The 16,561-nt window shown below is 26.2% G+C and overlaps 1 protein-coding gene across 3 annotated transcripts in view; it reads right to left on the reverse strand.

The window, feature by feature from the left end:
• Positions 1–16,561, reverse strand: part of LOC129965481 (bromodomain-containing protein 8-like) — a 60,735-nt gene that overhangs the window by 25,583 nt on the left and 18,591 nt on the right. The window contains exons 8-14 of one of the 3 annotated variants that reach the window (XM_056079387.1): positions 16,197–16,409; positions 13,186–13,380; positions 9,146–9,337; positions 6,128–6,323; positions 3,144–3,644; positions 2,430–2,674; positions 1,526–1,738 (exon numbers count right to left, since the gene is read on the reverse strand). In XM_056079387.1, coding sequence (XP_055935362.1) covers positions 1,526–1,738; positions 2,430–2,674; positions 3,144–3,644; positions 6,128–6,323; positions 9,146–9,337; positions 13,186–13,380; positions 16,197–16,409 — 1,755 coding nt within the window. The remainder of the gene's footprint in view (positions 1–1,525; positions 1,739–2,429; positions 2,675–3,143; positions 3,645–6,127; positions 6,324–9,145; positions 9,338–13,185; positions 13,381–16,196; positions 16,410–16,561) is intronic. The other 2 variants (XM_056079388.1, XM_056079390.1) reach the window with 2 other exon arrangements.

Genomic DNA, 16,561 nt, shown 5'->3' on the forward strand with positions numbered 1-16,561 from the left:
TTCAATCTCTTTGTATTCCACTTTGAAATGCATATTGCCATATATAACAGTAAAGAAATTTTTCCTTCTCATTACATAGGTAATCAATGCAGATATTAAGCAGAATATTTCTTTCTTGGTTTTCAACAATGAAAGAAAATGACTCAAAATCAATATTTGATGAAACAGAAAAATTATTTGATTTCCATACCAATTGTTGAAAATTATGCAAAAATATTCTTTTTAAATTGTTTAAATTCTAGAAAAAATTGCATTGTAATTAAATTATTGCCATTCAAAAGACAAATTTTTAAATAATGTAAAAATCAGTTTTGTGCAATAACAAAACCACTGAAAGTACAAAAATCTTGTTTAATTTGTAATTAACTAAAAATTTTTAAAAAATCGCTTTGATATGCACATTTCCATCTCCAAACTATATATGAATCAAATTTGATAGTTCTAGACCAAACAATCCATCTGGTAGATATCAAAACATATAGATATACGTTTTCCTTTATAGTAGTTTCCTTTCAAGTAATAAGTCAATTTTTTTTCTCTAACTTTTATTAGAGTTTTAGGTTAGACATTTGTGAAATGCATAATTCTAAGGAAATGCTTTCAACTGTTGATTATTTTATCCATTTTTGCAATTTAATCTTAGAATAAGGTTAAGTTTAGTTATATTAACATCCTGTTTTAAAGCAACACTAGCTATTTTGGGATGGACCTTGTAATTTTGAACCACAGTCAGACGACGAGGACAACATCTGAGTTGGCACCTCCTCTCTCCAAACTTCCACAGCAGTGAGAGGACATTTGGCCCCAATGGATTTAGCATGCACCAGGTCTGCTTACACATCAGTCCTTTGGTGGAATTGGGTCTCGAACTTGAAACCCTCTGGTTCCGAAACCGAGACCTTACCACCAGGCCACAATGATCCCAGATTAAGGTTAAAGATTCCGACAAACATTTTTTACATTTAAAAGACAGCTTTTACATGAGTTACAAAATTCTTGTAAATCCTAATTATAATGAAATATCAAGCAAATTGGATTAGTTACTATTCACAATTTAAAATGTCCCAAAATAAAGCACAATTGATTCTTTTTAGAACTACATTAATCATAACTCAAATTAAGAGATATTTAAGAAAATGGCAACATAAATTAAAATATGAAGCATTAACAAAAATACGTTGAACAGTGGCAATTCAAGACAGTAAGGAAAGCTTAAACTTTATAGTAAATGAAAAAAAGAAAGCAAAAGGGTAAAGTAAAATAAAGAAAAGGTAAGCAAAGAGGAATTCATTTCAACATTTGTAGTAATATTTATTCTTAAAGTTTTCTTCTTTTATAGAAAATAGTTTTTCAGTTTTGGAAAAGGTAAATCACAATGAGCAGAAATATTCATAAAGCATTAAAACGTTGTCACTTACTACAATTCAGTTATATAAATGATGTTATTAAAGAATCTGGAAATAAAATTTTAGTCTAGAGAATAAAGATTTGAAAGCAATAACAGATAAATTGCAGAAAGTTTCACCTGCTGTTTTTCTGAAATAGAATCAAAAGATTCTACAACCTCTTTTAATAAAGAAACATTTTCTCGAACTGAAGTTATCTGATTTTCTGGTTCCACTTTCATAAGACTTGATTTCCTCGGAGAATTGGATAATGATGTAGACTCAATACGTTTTTCGGCATTATCTTCCTTTTTATTGACAACTCGGCTCTTATAAAATTTTCTTTCACTAACCTACAATAGATTATTGCATGCTTATATAAACTGCCAGATTTTGTATGATTGTCTATTTAAACATATTTAAGATTGAATAGAACATCTTTTTTCAGTGAGAATTCAGGAAATTTTGAAACCACAGGTGAAAATTATATATATAATAATAATTTTAAGTAAATGATTATTTTAATATCCTTCTTCAAACAGAAATAAAGTTAAGCAAAAATAGTGGTATTTAATGATTTAAAATTTCATAAGTTTAAAACTTACAGTCTTGATATTACAGATAATTAAAACTAAATATTTTATTCCAATATATGAACATTTAGAAATTCTGGTTTATCACCCAAATTCATGGTACAATGAATTTTATTCAAAAGTGCATATTTTCCAAAATTATTCCTATGTTTAGTTCAATTGTCATTCTGCTTTGGGGTAATAGATTGTTACTTTAAGACAGATCTCCAAATTCTAAATCATGATTAGACTTTTTTTTTTTAAATGACAGTAATTTCTTTTCTAAATTTCCAGATCAAATTAATAAACACAGGTTTGACATCAGTGAATCTTATGTGCTATAGGCCTACATATATTAATAATTTTTGTACATCAAAACTATCACAAACTCATAAAATGAATGTTTATTTAAAATCCTCTTTTTTAAAAATTAACAATAACTAATAGAAAAATTTTTTGTAGCAGTACTCACTTCTTCTGAAGTTGCATCCCCAATTTTCATAGGGATAGATTCAGATACAGGAGTTTCGCTTGAAGTAGGTACTTCTTGGCTAATATTAATAGCAGTAGAACTGGTTTTATTTTTTGTACTTTCTTGGAGAACAGAAGGCTGATTTTTTGCTTCGGTAAGTTCTTCCTTAGACGTGTCTTTTTCAATATTCTCAGAACTTGTTTGTTTCTGAGAAACATCTGGTAGATCAAGTTGATCTTCAACACCTAATTCAACATAAATCATGCAAATTCTTATTACTTTCTAGTATGCATTTCTACAAAATTTCATTCTTTTTCAGCAGGAAAAAAAAAAAAAAAATTGAGAACAGCTTCTAAACTGAATTTGTTTTTTAAACAAATACATTTTTTTTTAATCTGAAAAGGAATTTAAATTTGTGTATTTTATAATTTAAGAATAAAATAATTTTTGAAGAATAACTTTTAGTCTTTTAAATTCTTTCCAAAGCAACATTTCCAAGTTTTTAAAAATTTAAATGTATACAACTTTTTTTAAAAAAAATGTGAACCTACCAACCCAAGAAAGTAATAAATCTGGTTATCTTAGAATAAAATTTAAAAGTACATGAAAGCTAAAACTATCAATAAATTTTCACGTTACTTTGGAATATATAAGGTAAGCAACTATATAACAAAAGATGAGAAATTAAAATATGTAAGATAATGCATTTTTTACTTTGAGTTGTGTTGACTTGATCTTCTTTAGAACTTTCATTTTCACTTTTATCTTCAAAAGGTTGATTAATACTCTCAAACATTGCTTCAAACAGGGCATCAGTTTCTTGAGAAGTATCCTCTGGATTACTTATAGATTTTTCAGACGCTTTTTCATTAGAGGGGAAAATACTACTTTCTTTTGAGCTGATTGATGTAACAGCCCGTTTATCAGCAAGGGAATAAGAATGTAAACTCTTCTGGAGTACTGAAGTATCAGTTGAAAAATTAGGCTCTACAGTTTCTTTATTTACTGTTGACTCCTTAACAGGAGACTCGGGCAGAGATTTCTTTGCAACTTGAACCATTTGAACAGTGGCGGTTTTTGATGCTAATGGATTGTGCTCCATTACAACTGGTGGAGTAGATATTATAGGTGTAGTAGGTGGATCCAGGACAGGAAGAGGGGGTAATCTACCAGGAGTACTCGGCGGCATTTCCAAAAGTTTAGACAAAGTTGGAGCTAAATAAACAATATTTCAATTTCAGAAAATGTTTTAAATATTGAAAATTCATAATATTATGATCCATCATACTTAAAGTTAATATTTTTTATAACTAATAAGGACCAAATAAATTTCAAAAATCACGTGATCCTTCTCTAAATACCATATCAATAAAAAGACAAGGAATAAGATATTTCCATCTAGAATTTCACAACATTTTATTATTATTTTATTTTTTCACTATTTTAAAGAGAAAATTGAATAAAATAGAATTTTCCTTTTCAAGGCTTGTAATGTTTTAGAATTTTCGAGCAAAATCTGAAAATATTGTTTACTTGTGTGTGTATATTCCTCTTAGGTAAATAACTAAATGATTATTTGCATCGTAGAATGAAATGTAATGATCTTCAAGGTCCCTTTTATTTTCTGATGAATTTCATTTCAAAAATATTAAGGATCCTAGACAATTAATGCTAATTTAACAATACCCTATTTTGTATACATTGAATACAACCAATATATTAATTATTTTTGCCATGATGCTTCAATTCTGTTCTAGAGTGATAAATAATATAGACAAATTCTATTGTTTATACTGAAATTTTTTTAACTGTATATAATTCTATAAAATGAAGAAGAAACAATGTGCATTAAATTAAAAATCATGGTTAAAATCGATAATAAACATTGTGATGCACTACCCATTAAAGTTTAAATTTAAACACAAAAAAATGTGTAGATAGCCTTTTTATGTTTGTATGACCATTCCATGCCAAATAAGCTATTTTATATATATATATATATATATATATATATATATATATATATATAATTAAAAATTATTTACACATTTTATTAAAAATTTATAATATTATTTATTAATTATATCATAAGATAAACAGTGGCGGAACTCAAAATAGACATTTTTTTTTTTTTTTTTTTTTTTGTGAAATTAAGTAAAGATGTTCAGAGCTACTGATTAAAAAAAAAAAAACTTTCTTTCACAATATTTCATGAATTTATTTTCATAAAAAAGAGAAAGACAGAAAACAAAGACAGATTTTCTTTTTCTGTTATTGCATTTTGTCATGTAATATCATCAGCACATTATTTCAGCTGATGGAACAGCTAATTTTATTTCACGACTATATGTATACTTTCTTTTTTAAAAAATTTAGAAAATAGTTTAAAATACAGTCAACAAAATAATGTAGAAGTTTTTCTTTTTGTATCAGAAAAAAAAAATTAAATTAAATTCTTTGAAAAAATTTGACTTTTACATTGCATGCCATGGCTGAAAATTATGCTTCTGCTTTATTCAGGCTGCATCTGTTATTAAAAAAAAAAAAAAAGTTAAAATTGAATTCTAAATTTTTATTTTTTCATTTATGCTAGAATTTAACGGTCTGAGAAGCGGGTGAAATTAGGTATTCCATGTAGTGAAACAGTGCATCATTTTGAAATAATCTACTTAAAAGCATTCTTTTTCTTTATTTTTTTCATCATTCCTCCCCTTTAAATATAATATTATATAATGCAACTCTATTAGTACATTTTCACCAATTCAATTCTTCATTATTCTGAGGATATAAAAAAAAGACTTGCATTATTTACCTAAATGCAATCCTTAAATACATGGTTTCCAAAATTTATCATCATTATTTTAAAAAATCATCAAAAAGAAATGAAGATTTCACTTACATATTTTGTGTGTGTGTGTTTGCATGTTTATATGGGCAATCAATTAACAATAAATCAAAGTTTTTATTTTTGACAATTTTTAGAACATTTTAATATACATCACATTAGTCAAATGCATTGCACTGAATCTGTAATAAATTTTAAACTTGACTTGATGAAAAGTCAGAAAAATTAATATTTTGTAATAAATCATTTATTCCACTCTTGACGTTACCAGTTTTGATGATAATTTTGATTTATGAAATTCAAAATTTACACTATACCTACATTACAGATTTAAATTTAATAAGATCCATAACAGATTGGGGAATTTTCTGCAGTGAAGCTGTATTAAAGAAAGGCAATATCAACGATCTATAATCATTTAAAGCTCAATGACTTAAAAAATTTTTTTTAAATAACTTTTATGCTTTTTTTTACTAAATTTACATCCCTGTTAGATTATTTTTAATGAATTTTTACAGTACAAAACATCACATGACACAATTTTCTTTATTTTATTGCACTTGACAGTCTAATCCCCAGATAATCATATTTTATTTCCAGTTATTTCTTTTTGAATTATATCATAATCTAATTTTATTTCTGATTAGCTTTCTTTTAGCTACTTAGGTACACATAGATATTATGTTTTTAACATTCTGAAATCCTTCTTTATGTATAAAAAGTTTTATCATGGGTTCTGGTTCCTTTTTTAATGCATCTTTGTTCATTTCATATATTCAATAATTTCCTTCTTTGAAGGATTCAATAATTTCCTTCTTCAAATTAATGCATAAATAAATACACAAAAATTTACCTGAGAGGGAGGCAGAAGTTACGGGTGATGACTGCAAACTATTTTTAGAACTTTCTGACATTTCATGTGGTTGGAAAAACTGATGACTTAATGGGTTTGTAGAAGTTGCTACTGCAAGTTGCTGGGCAGCAGCAGTAGCCAATGCACTAGTAGGATTGAAAAATGGTTGAGGTGACGACACCTCCTTAGGCGAAATCTGTATTAAAAAAAATCACAAATTATAAAAAAACCAAATAATCCATTAATTACAATGAATAATTATTATGAAAATCACAGTATTCCTTTTTTTAATCTTGAAAGATTTTGTAAATTTTGCAATTTACTTTCCTAATTATTTCAAAGATTTTCTATTTAGATATTCATTATATTTTGTTTCCTTCTGAAACTGATATATTATTCTAAATATTAAAAATATAAATCAAAATCCTTTCTTTGAATGAGGTACTGAAAAGCTCGGGTTTCTCTATTTTTTGATATTTATCATCAATATTTGTTTTAAAAACAATAGAGATTTTACTTATTTTTTTTAAATGAATACAAAATATCTGGCTCCTGATCTAGTAGAGATGCAATCATTTTGTTATACATCCAAATGTAAAATTATTGCTATAGTTATCTGTGAAATAAAAATATATATAATAATTAACTTCACACAATATGAAGATGGTTGTACTATAAAATATTAGAAGCTCCCTAGAAAGAACTGAATTCATAGAGAATTAAATAAAGTAGACATGTTCCTCTAGTCATAATAAAATAAATAATATGCAATGGCACAATTAAGGTGGTGCCGGCAGAGAATGTGCCCTGAGCCCATTTGTTGAGGAACGAAAAATTAAGGAATCAATTTGTTGTATTTGAAAGCAAGTATAGTTTGTAATAAGCTCAATAATTTATAACATTTTTTAAAATTAAAACGGCTTTCAGTTCTTTCAAATGGAAGAAAATAAAAAGCTTTCAAAGGATGCTTCTTTAATAAGGAATGAGAGCTTATACCTTACAGTTATTAGCTTATACTTAGAGCTCATGGTTATTATATGAGCTAAACAGAATAAATGATTAAAAAAAAAAAAACTCATATTATATAACCTAAGGATTTTTTTAAATTATTATTATTGTTATTTTGCATGAACAGCAAGAAATAGAGATTTTAAATCTTTTGGATTTATGTAAAAAGAAATAGCTTTGCTTTTCGATTCTCATGGAAACAATAAACACTCAACAACAGCATAGTTGGAGATTGTATAAGAATAATCATAATAACAGTATCATATGTGTTCCAGGAAAGAGTTGTTTTTCAAAATGTCTGGCAGTAAAACAGATTACTGGAAAGCCCATGTTCCTGAATCATGAATATTGGAAGGTATATATTTATGATTGATATAATCAAAACATATATCTCATAATAAAATAATGAATAGAAATTATTCATAATAAAATTAAAATTTTCTAATTAGAAGTGTCAACAGAAGACAGGGAAAAACCAGAATGCTAAGCAAGATGTAAATAAGCCTGAAGGATCATCTTTATTTTATCCATTGAAATCTCTATTAATCAGAAAAGATAAACAGTATTCTGTAGTATAATCTTTTGGAATTTGGACTAATGCTTTTAAATGCAAAAAACCGGCAATAATTTTCATTAGAAATAAAAGAACCTAAGTTGGAAACTTTAAGCAACAAAAATCTATACAATGATTAAGATGTGCAGATATAATAACCAACCATGAATCAATATTTTTACCACACAAACACATTTTTAAATTTATTTCTTTACAATTAAATTATGCGAGGCAGCTCTGCTGATACATTTGACAATGAATAGCAACATCAAGTGCAAGCTACGAAAGTTCTTTTAGTTCACCTAAGGTTATATTTTCATAACTTAGAGCATCAGTGCAACAATAACAGCAACAAAAAAAAAGTTCTGTCAAATATAAGCTGATTTCAACACAATCATAAATACTTTTGCATCGCTGGAAAGAAGGAAGGCAAATTTATCACATTTCCAATACCTCAAGCCTTCAACATTTTTCAGAAGTAATGTATATAAATTATTTTGATTAAAATTATAACAAATTTACATGTCATTGCAATTTTACATGCCATAGACAAATTAGTAATGTGTTAATGTTAATTCATCTTTAAATCACATCTTTGAGTTTTTGTGTAATTGAATACCTTTTTATTTCATGCAATGTGTTTTAATTTTGTTAGAGTTCTAGATTTATTATTAAATGTAAATTTAGATAGATAAATTTAATGGTGCATGTGAAATAATTCTGCTTATTATTATAGATATTAATTTAATTATCAAGACTTTTGAATAATTGTATATTGTTGACTAACATTTATCTCAATATTCAGAGTTTCCATATAGTGACTAAGGACAAAAAAGTAATATATTTTTTTCATTAATATACATATTTATATTCCTTTTTGATAGTTCAAGATATTTTTATATATTTTTAAAAGTTGAATGAATAAAAATCCTTTTTGAATTATATTTCACAAATGTATTAAAATTTCCTCAATAATAACAATTTGAATTTTCATTTGAGCGTTATTTGAATTATTAAAATTATAATGGAGAAAATTCTCTGGGTAAGTTTAGCATAAAATTTTCCAGCTGATTTTATAAAATTTGTTTTCCAAACATTTCTTGAAATACTAATGATATATTTTATATTCAAAGGCTGTCCATATATAACAATCATTGTGAAGTTATTTCTAAAGTTTAAGTCATATCAATTCAAAAAATTCTTATATATTATTTAGGTTTAATTGCACTTTCAAAGTCATGTTTCAAAAATTAATAATAATAGACGGACAGGAACAATTTTGGCATTTGGGCACCCCTTTATGTGAGTACACCACTGCTAATAAGTGAAACTTTTATATCTACATTATATTAAATAAAAATGACCAATTATAACAAAAATTACTACTGCTATAACTTTAACTATAAAATAATGTTAACAGAATTAAGCAATACAACATTTTAATTGAAATGACTTACTTCTTTTCCAGTTGGTAACTGGAAGGAGGTTGATGATGAGGGAGAATTCTTTAGAAGTGAATTTAATAATGGCGATGATGCAGGAGTAGGATAAGGAGACTGTGGGACAGAAGATCTGGGCGAAGCCTCTCTGGATTTAATTGATAGTTCACTCTCACCTTTTGAATTATCAGATTCATCCATCGGAACTGACTTTTTTTCCCCAAATGCAAAGTTTTAAAAATTTAGAAAAAATAGTTACATAAAATTTTAACGGCTTATAAATTTATTATATTTAATTTCAGGAAACATAACACTTAAAAAATAATAAAAGAACTCTTCATATATTTTCATAAATATATATATATGAATCTTTTTCATCAGATTAAATCAAATAGCAAATGAATATTTAATAAGGGATGACAAAACAACATTTTAGATTTCAAGGAAGTACAGAAAGTGATAAATAGAAAGATTTTTAAAAAGAACATCACATACTGCAATTTAGAAGCTCAATAATACATAAAGGGATTATATGACACAATTACAATCATAATGTAACAAACAAAATGGAAACAATAATTATAACTTAAACTATATTAAACCAGCATTACACTTCTTTTTTTAACAATAATTACAAGAACATAAAATTGGAGAATTATAAGATTATTACAGTTATTATTTGCTTTTCTTTTAATACCTCATATAGTATAGATTATGACCATAGCAATCATACATTTATTTACTATAATCAACTATAAATAAAGTTTTATTTGAAAAAAACATGTATTAGATTATTAAGTAAAAGTATTTTGAAAGACATTTCTAACTAAAGGCTAAAACATAAGCAATACAAAACATATTTGAAACTAATCTAAAACATTAAATCTATGTATTGATTCATAAAGAATTTAATGACTTATTATGATTTTATAAAAAATAATATGATATGAAAATGATAATTATGATTTTATGAAAAAAAATTTCAACTAGACATATGTTATTTTTTTTTTTCTTCTATCTCATCATTTGCCTTTCTTTCCTAACTGCATATTACGACATGCAAATTAATCTATATAATGGGAAACTAGCTTTTAATGATTATGGATATGAGTACCTAAAACTAAAGCACAAACATTTTGACATTCTTGCTCTTTATTGATAATTAAATAGATTATTCAGTTTCAGATAAATAAATAACTTCTTGAGTTGACTAATCACAAAAGGCAAGAAATACAAGCATAATCCAAATGCTAATGGAATCTTGAGAACACTTTCACTGATCCAGAAAAAACTTATTTCCATAGAATAAAAAATGTTAAAAAAAAAGTATGAAAATACATTCAGAAAGAATGTTATAGGAAACTTTTCTGCCCAAATGAAGATCACAGCAGATTTAAGTAGCTAATATCCACACAGAGAAGAAAAATAGATAAGACTAATATGATCATTTCCTTCCATGTAACCATTTCTTTCCATATATTAAAGAATTGTTTATCCAAAGGAAATTTTCAACTGACAATATCTTTTAATTCAAGTAATACAGAAATTCCAACAAATTAATTATTTTTTCTTTTTCTTTTTTCAAAATACTATTCAGTATTTGTCCGTTCAAGATTTGAATCAATTAAAAAACTTCAAATATCTACACTTCATTAAAAATAAATAAATAAATAAAATGAAATGAAATGAAACAGGCTGTTCATTCTACTCAAGACTGCATAGCATATCTTTCTTTCCCTTAAAAGCAGCCATCTGTCAACCTTTAAATAAGCAATACTAATATCTCAAGACACACATAATCCTCCACAGATTACATAATTTACACAAATATATATTTCTACACATTTTTTTCCCCTTTCAATTTCATGCTTTTTATTAAATAACTGCATTTAATCATTTAAAAGCAAGAACATCAAAGGCACAGACAAAAATGAGTAATTCATCCTGAAAAGTTATTCCTTTAAGACATTAATTTTTCCTCATTTCTAGTTTTATTAGATTAAAGCCTCCATTTTTTTCCCCTTCAATCTTAAACCAATCCCCGACCAATTTTAACTAATGAGAATATTTTTCTCTTGACTATCTTATATACTTACAAAATATACAGCAGTATATATAATTGTCCATCACTGTCTGTAACACTGAATGGGGGTTAAAAATAACTTCAGCCCATTTGGTCTGCACCATTATCGGAAGTGCAAATCTCAACTTCTGTTTTGATATTATGACAAATGATCAGATTTTTTCATGCATACAATGAGTAATTTCTCTGTGTCTGACTAAAGCTAAGCATAAATAAAAATAAGTTAGGGATAAACTTTAGTTAAACTTTCCATCCTATTTTCATTTTTTATGTTGGATTTTAGCAAAGGCCAATGAGTCTTTATTATTTTGTATAATGTTATTGCGGTGATTCATTACAATCTCATTTCAAAGCCAATTAGAAGTTATAGCTAATATTTTCTTTCAGCATTTTTCAAATATTTTTCATTTGGCAATGTATATTTTTCTGTTAGCAGTTTATTATTTCTTTCAATTCCATTTTACCAATTAGATTGATGGTTGTGGGTGATTGAGTATTAGTGAATATTAGGTATAGAGATATCATTGCAAGGAAACAAATGTTACAAAACCAGAGAATTGTACATTAGAGGGCAAGACAAAGTCAAATGACATTTAATCAGATCTGAGATACTGTTAACAGAATAGCAGCCCATCTAGACTGATGATTGTGATTGATTAAGTATTAGTGAATATTAAGTATAGAGATCTCACTGTAAGGAAACAAATGTTACAAAAACAGAGAACTGTACAATACAGGCAAGACAAAGTCAAATGACATTTAATCAGATCTGAGATATTCTTAACAGAATAGTAGCCCATCTAGACTGATGACTGTGACCGCCAATTTTACCCATTAGACTGATGATTGTAATTGATTGAAAATTTTGACTATTAAGTATAGAGATCTCACTGTAAGGAAACAAATGTTACAAAAACAGAGAAGTGTACAATACGGGCAAGACAAAGTCAAATGACATTTAAACAGATCTGAGAATTTGTTAATAGAAAAATAGCTCATCTAGATGAACACATCTTTTAGTCAAAGGAGAGTCTATACCTCAGGATATATGAATATGTAGGATACCAAAGCTCACAAATCAGTATTCGACCAGGATGATGTAGCAGTATTATATTTTATTTAAAAAAAAAAAAAAACTATTTTTTAGACCTTACAATTAATTTCAATACATTTTTCTACAGTATATAGAATATAAACATAGTATATATTTCAAAGCCAAAAATAGATAAATTACATTTGTACAACTGTAATATGTTTTCATTTTTATTACAAGCACAGTTTTCATAGTGGAAGCATAGATTTCAGTGCGGGAAGAAAAAAGATAAGTACAAATAAGAAAACAGAGCAGAAAGAAAACTAAACATTTTAGTTTCTTACTTAAATTGTAGTGAATGTATTTTCTTCAGAATGAATGGCAATAAGTATCACTTAAAAGAAATAAGCATATTAGTTGATATCTAGCACAATTAAAAATTCCCAAAAACTTTATTTCAAGCTGCAAGCATAATGTGCAAAATATAGATTAAAAAATACAATTTTCCCAAAATTATTGGGGAAAATGTAGCAATCTTCCATAAATTTGCACATGCTGCATGGAAGTCAAAAATGAAAAGATTAATACATCTGCTTATAACATTTTATAGTTACCTGTGGTAATATGGAATATGCCACAATAAGTTTATACATTTCTCATTTACTTGTATAACAGGATTTTGTATTTATTTGTAAGTTATTTTCAAAAATAAAGTATGGTTTATATTTAGGTATAAAGTAACAAAATCCCCATAAACAGAGTGATGAGGGGGAAATTATTATTATGTACAAAAGCTTTAACGAAAAAAATTTGTTCAAGTGCAAGCAGAAGGTCAAAATGATGTATTGTAGTTTAAGGCATCTTGAAAATGCTACATATGTTTGTTAATACGAGAAAAAGTTTCAACAAGGATCCTAGAAAGCAAGAAAGCTCATTGAGTACCTCTTTAGAAAGTGTAGCAGCCATGCAATTGCCATGTGTTGATAGAGGAACAGTGGCAGATTTGAGCAGAGATGCTAGCAGAGGCGAGATGCCTGTAGAAGGGATTTTTGCCGGTGTGAGAAAGACATCAATTTTTTTAGAATTCTCTGCACAAGAGGATTGGCTAAGCTGCTGAGATGGCCCTTCAGATTTAACCTTTCAAAACAAGGTATGAGTAGAGGAGGAAAGCTTAGCATATATTTGTTAAATGGAAGTGCATAGGAAAAGAAATATGGGTTAAGTGAGTTAAAAAGACAGGAACAGTTGTATGACCTACATGCAACAAAATGAAATATTTTGAAAGTTTTAAAATAACGTCCTTATATTATTATGAATTGCACATTAGTTGATGCATTTAGACATTTCTTTAAAGGATGAAAGACCAAATACAGAATTTATTGAAGAAATTATTTTGAGTAAAGTGAATGTGTGAAACAATAATGATTAAAATTTGATGTGCAGTGATTTTTAACTGATTTAACAATGTTAAAATATTTCAATATTATTCAATTTCATATATTCAGTTAAGTACTGAATATATGTAATTGTTTTATTAGCCATATAAATTATACTAATAAATTAATTCCTGTATATATTTCAATTATATTGATGAACAATCAATTAAACCTGTCTATCTCAAATTGATTAGACATAAAATACCATCTTTCCAAATGTTAATCACCCTTACTTTCTATTCAATGCTTTTTTCTCTCGTGCTTAGCTGAATTTCTGGAATCTAAATTTTGATATTATGCCAATTAGAAATCAAAACTTAAAATGTTACAGTAATAATGAAGAGCACATTTTTTCAAAAGAATTTATTTATCATTAATAATAATTTAATGTTTGCCAATTGATAAAAATTCTTTAAAATTTAGGAAATAAAACGTTTTTTTGTTCATATTAACGATGAAGTAAATCATAAGAATGTAGCTTTTTAAAAATTTATGATATATGCAGAGAATTGCTTAATGAATTGGAAATAATTTTTAATCATATTACAGGATTCGTTTTAATAAATTCAAAATTAGTAAAAAAAAAGGGGGGAGGGTTTTTAAGCAGACAAATTTTAGAAAATTCAACAACTACCTTTACTAATGATTTCCTTATTTAAATTAATTGTTATAGTAAAAAATATAGGCATCAAAACTACAATAATTACATTAGGGAAGAAATAAGTTAAATGTGGAAAAAACTATTTTATAATGCATCATAATGTATTTTAAAAAACTTCATAATGTATTTTTCCCCCTTGATATAACATAAACTGGTTTCGATATATTAAATTTAGCTATCTTAACTTCAAGGATCAATCAAGAAAGGGAAAATAAAAAAACAATGAAAAAAAAAGATGGGATCAAAGAATACCTCAGTCAGGGAAGGAAAAATGCAAAACAAACAATAATAATAAAAATCAAAGAGCATTCAATGCCTGCAGCTATACTGCTGGAAAGAATTTTAAACTCATGAAACTCTCATTTTGTTTTAATTAAAATTTACTTTGATATAATTTTTCTCTAAATCTTTCTTTTGATATAAACTTTCTTTCTTATTTTTTTCGCCTCATAAAAAGTTTTACATGATAAAACAGAATCAAAAAGAAAAATAAAGCAAATAATTTTTCTCATTAGTATATATTCTCCACATTTTTTTTTCCAAACAGTTGGAAAAGCATTTATGAGCATTTTTTTTTTTTTTTTTTTTTTTTTTTTTTTGTAACATCTAATAGCATATTTACAGTAATTTTTAAAAAATGGTGGCCAAACTTATTTTTAAGTTAATAAGTTTATAATTATGATCAAATTTCAAGAAATGTTGTTTTTTTAATTAGCCAGCTACATTTAATACTCATTTAAGTCAGGCATCCTATTAAAAACAAATATTTCTCTATTTCTCTTTAATAAATATTATTGTACATCTAATTATATTATGACTCAATTAAATAATGAAAAATTAAGTAAAAATTTTCTGAATTTATAATTTTGTGCAGCAGTGTATTTATAAAATATTTATAAGTTAAATTTAATTATTAAGCACTGCTAAAATAAAAAAAAAATCTTTAAAAAATAAAAAAATTTAAATTTACAAAATCTGATTACATGCAAGCAATATAATTTTTTTTTCCTGAAAAAACAAAACAACTTTTTTATGTTTATTTCCAATGCCCTAAATATTATTATGTAGTTTAAATTTAGATAGAATTGGCATTGCACATGTAATAAGAATTATTACATGCGCAATTCTAGTCTCCTAAAAAACTAAACACAATAAAAGACTTAAAAAGAAACATTACTTTTACAGATTTTCATATTCTTTTTATGTTTTACAACTTTATTTTGGTTATAGAATTGTAAGCCTCTAACTGTCAAAAATATTAGACATTATATCTGTCAAATGATACTCTGAATAACTTCCAACTAATATTGATAAAGTAAAAAGAAATAAATCAAATATATTGATTAAAAATATTTAATGTAAAGAAAATTAAGAATTCAATGAAATTGAAATATGACCAATGAAAATGAAATATGAAGGTGCAAAGGAAGTGAAATATGCAGGGAATAAGCAAGCATTTAGGAAAAATAAAGGATGAAAAAAGGTAATAAAACATTAGTATATCTATTATAGCACTTTTACATCTAAAATGCATTTATGAATTTAATTACAAGATAATAGTCCACTAAAATGTTGACTTTTGCTTTGCATACTTTTTGACCTTAAGTCTGTACTACTCAGTGAACAAACACTAGGTAGGAGGATTGGTTTTATATAAGCAGAAACCTGTTGTCTTAATGCTTAAGATTTTCCCAAATTAAAAATTTAAAATCATAATAAATATAATTTGAAATTTCATAATATTGTAAAGAAGCAAACTAAATATGTTACTTTTTTAAAGATTAATTCATATTAGCAATATTACATTAAAACTGTCAAAATAATTGACAGTAATATTTCTAATAAAAAATGCATACCTCTTTTAATGAACTAAGTGAAGCAACACTCTGAGAATTAGCTGATGAAGTAATGTTACGAAGAAGCGAAGTTAAAAATGGTGATGACGGAGCAACTGAAGATGGAAGCGTCACTTTAGAATCAAGAAGAGCATTTAAAGTGATGGGAGTATCCATTTCAGTTTTCACAATACATGGCTTAATAGAAGTAGCAGAATCATCATCTGAAGGAATCTTCATTATACATTGAAAGGAAAGAAAGAAAATTAATACTTTTAAAATATTGTTTTATTTATTTTTATTAATGCACAAAAAAAAATCAAATTATTAAAAAAAAGCATTTTCAATAAAACTAGATAATTAAGATTTTTTTTTATTGTAAATAT

The sequence above is a fragment of the Argiope bruennichi genome, chromosome 4, assembly GCF_947563725.1.
Source record: "Argiope bruennichi chromosome 4, qqArgBrue1.1, whole genome shotgun sequence".
In the NCBI taxonomy this organism is placed as follows: Eukaryota; Metazoa; Arthropoda; class Arachnida; order Araneae; family Araneidae; genus Argiope; species Argiope bruennichi.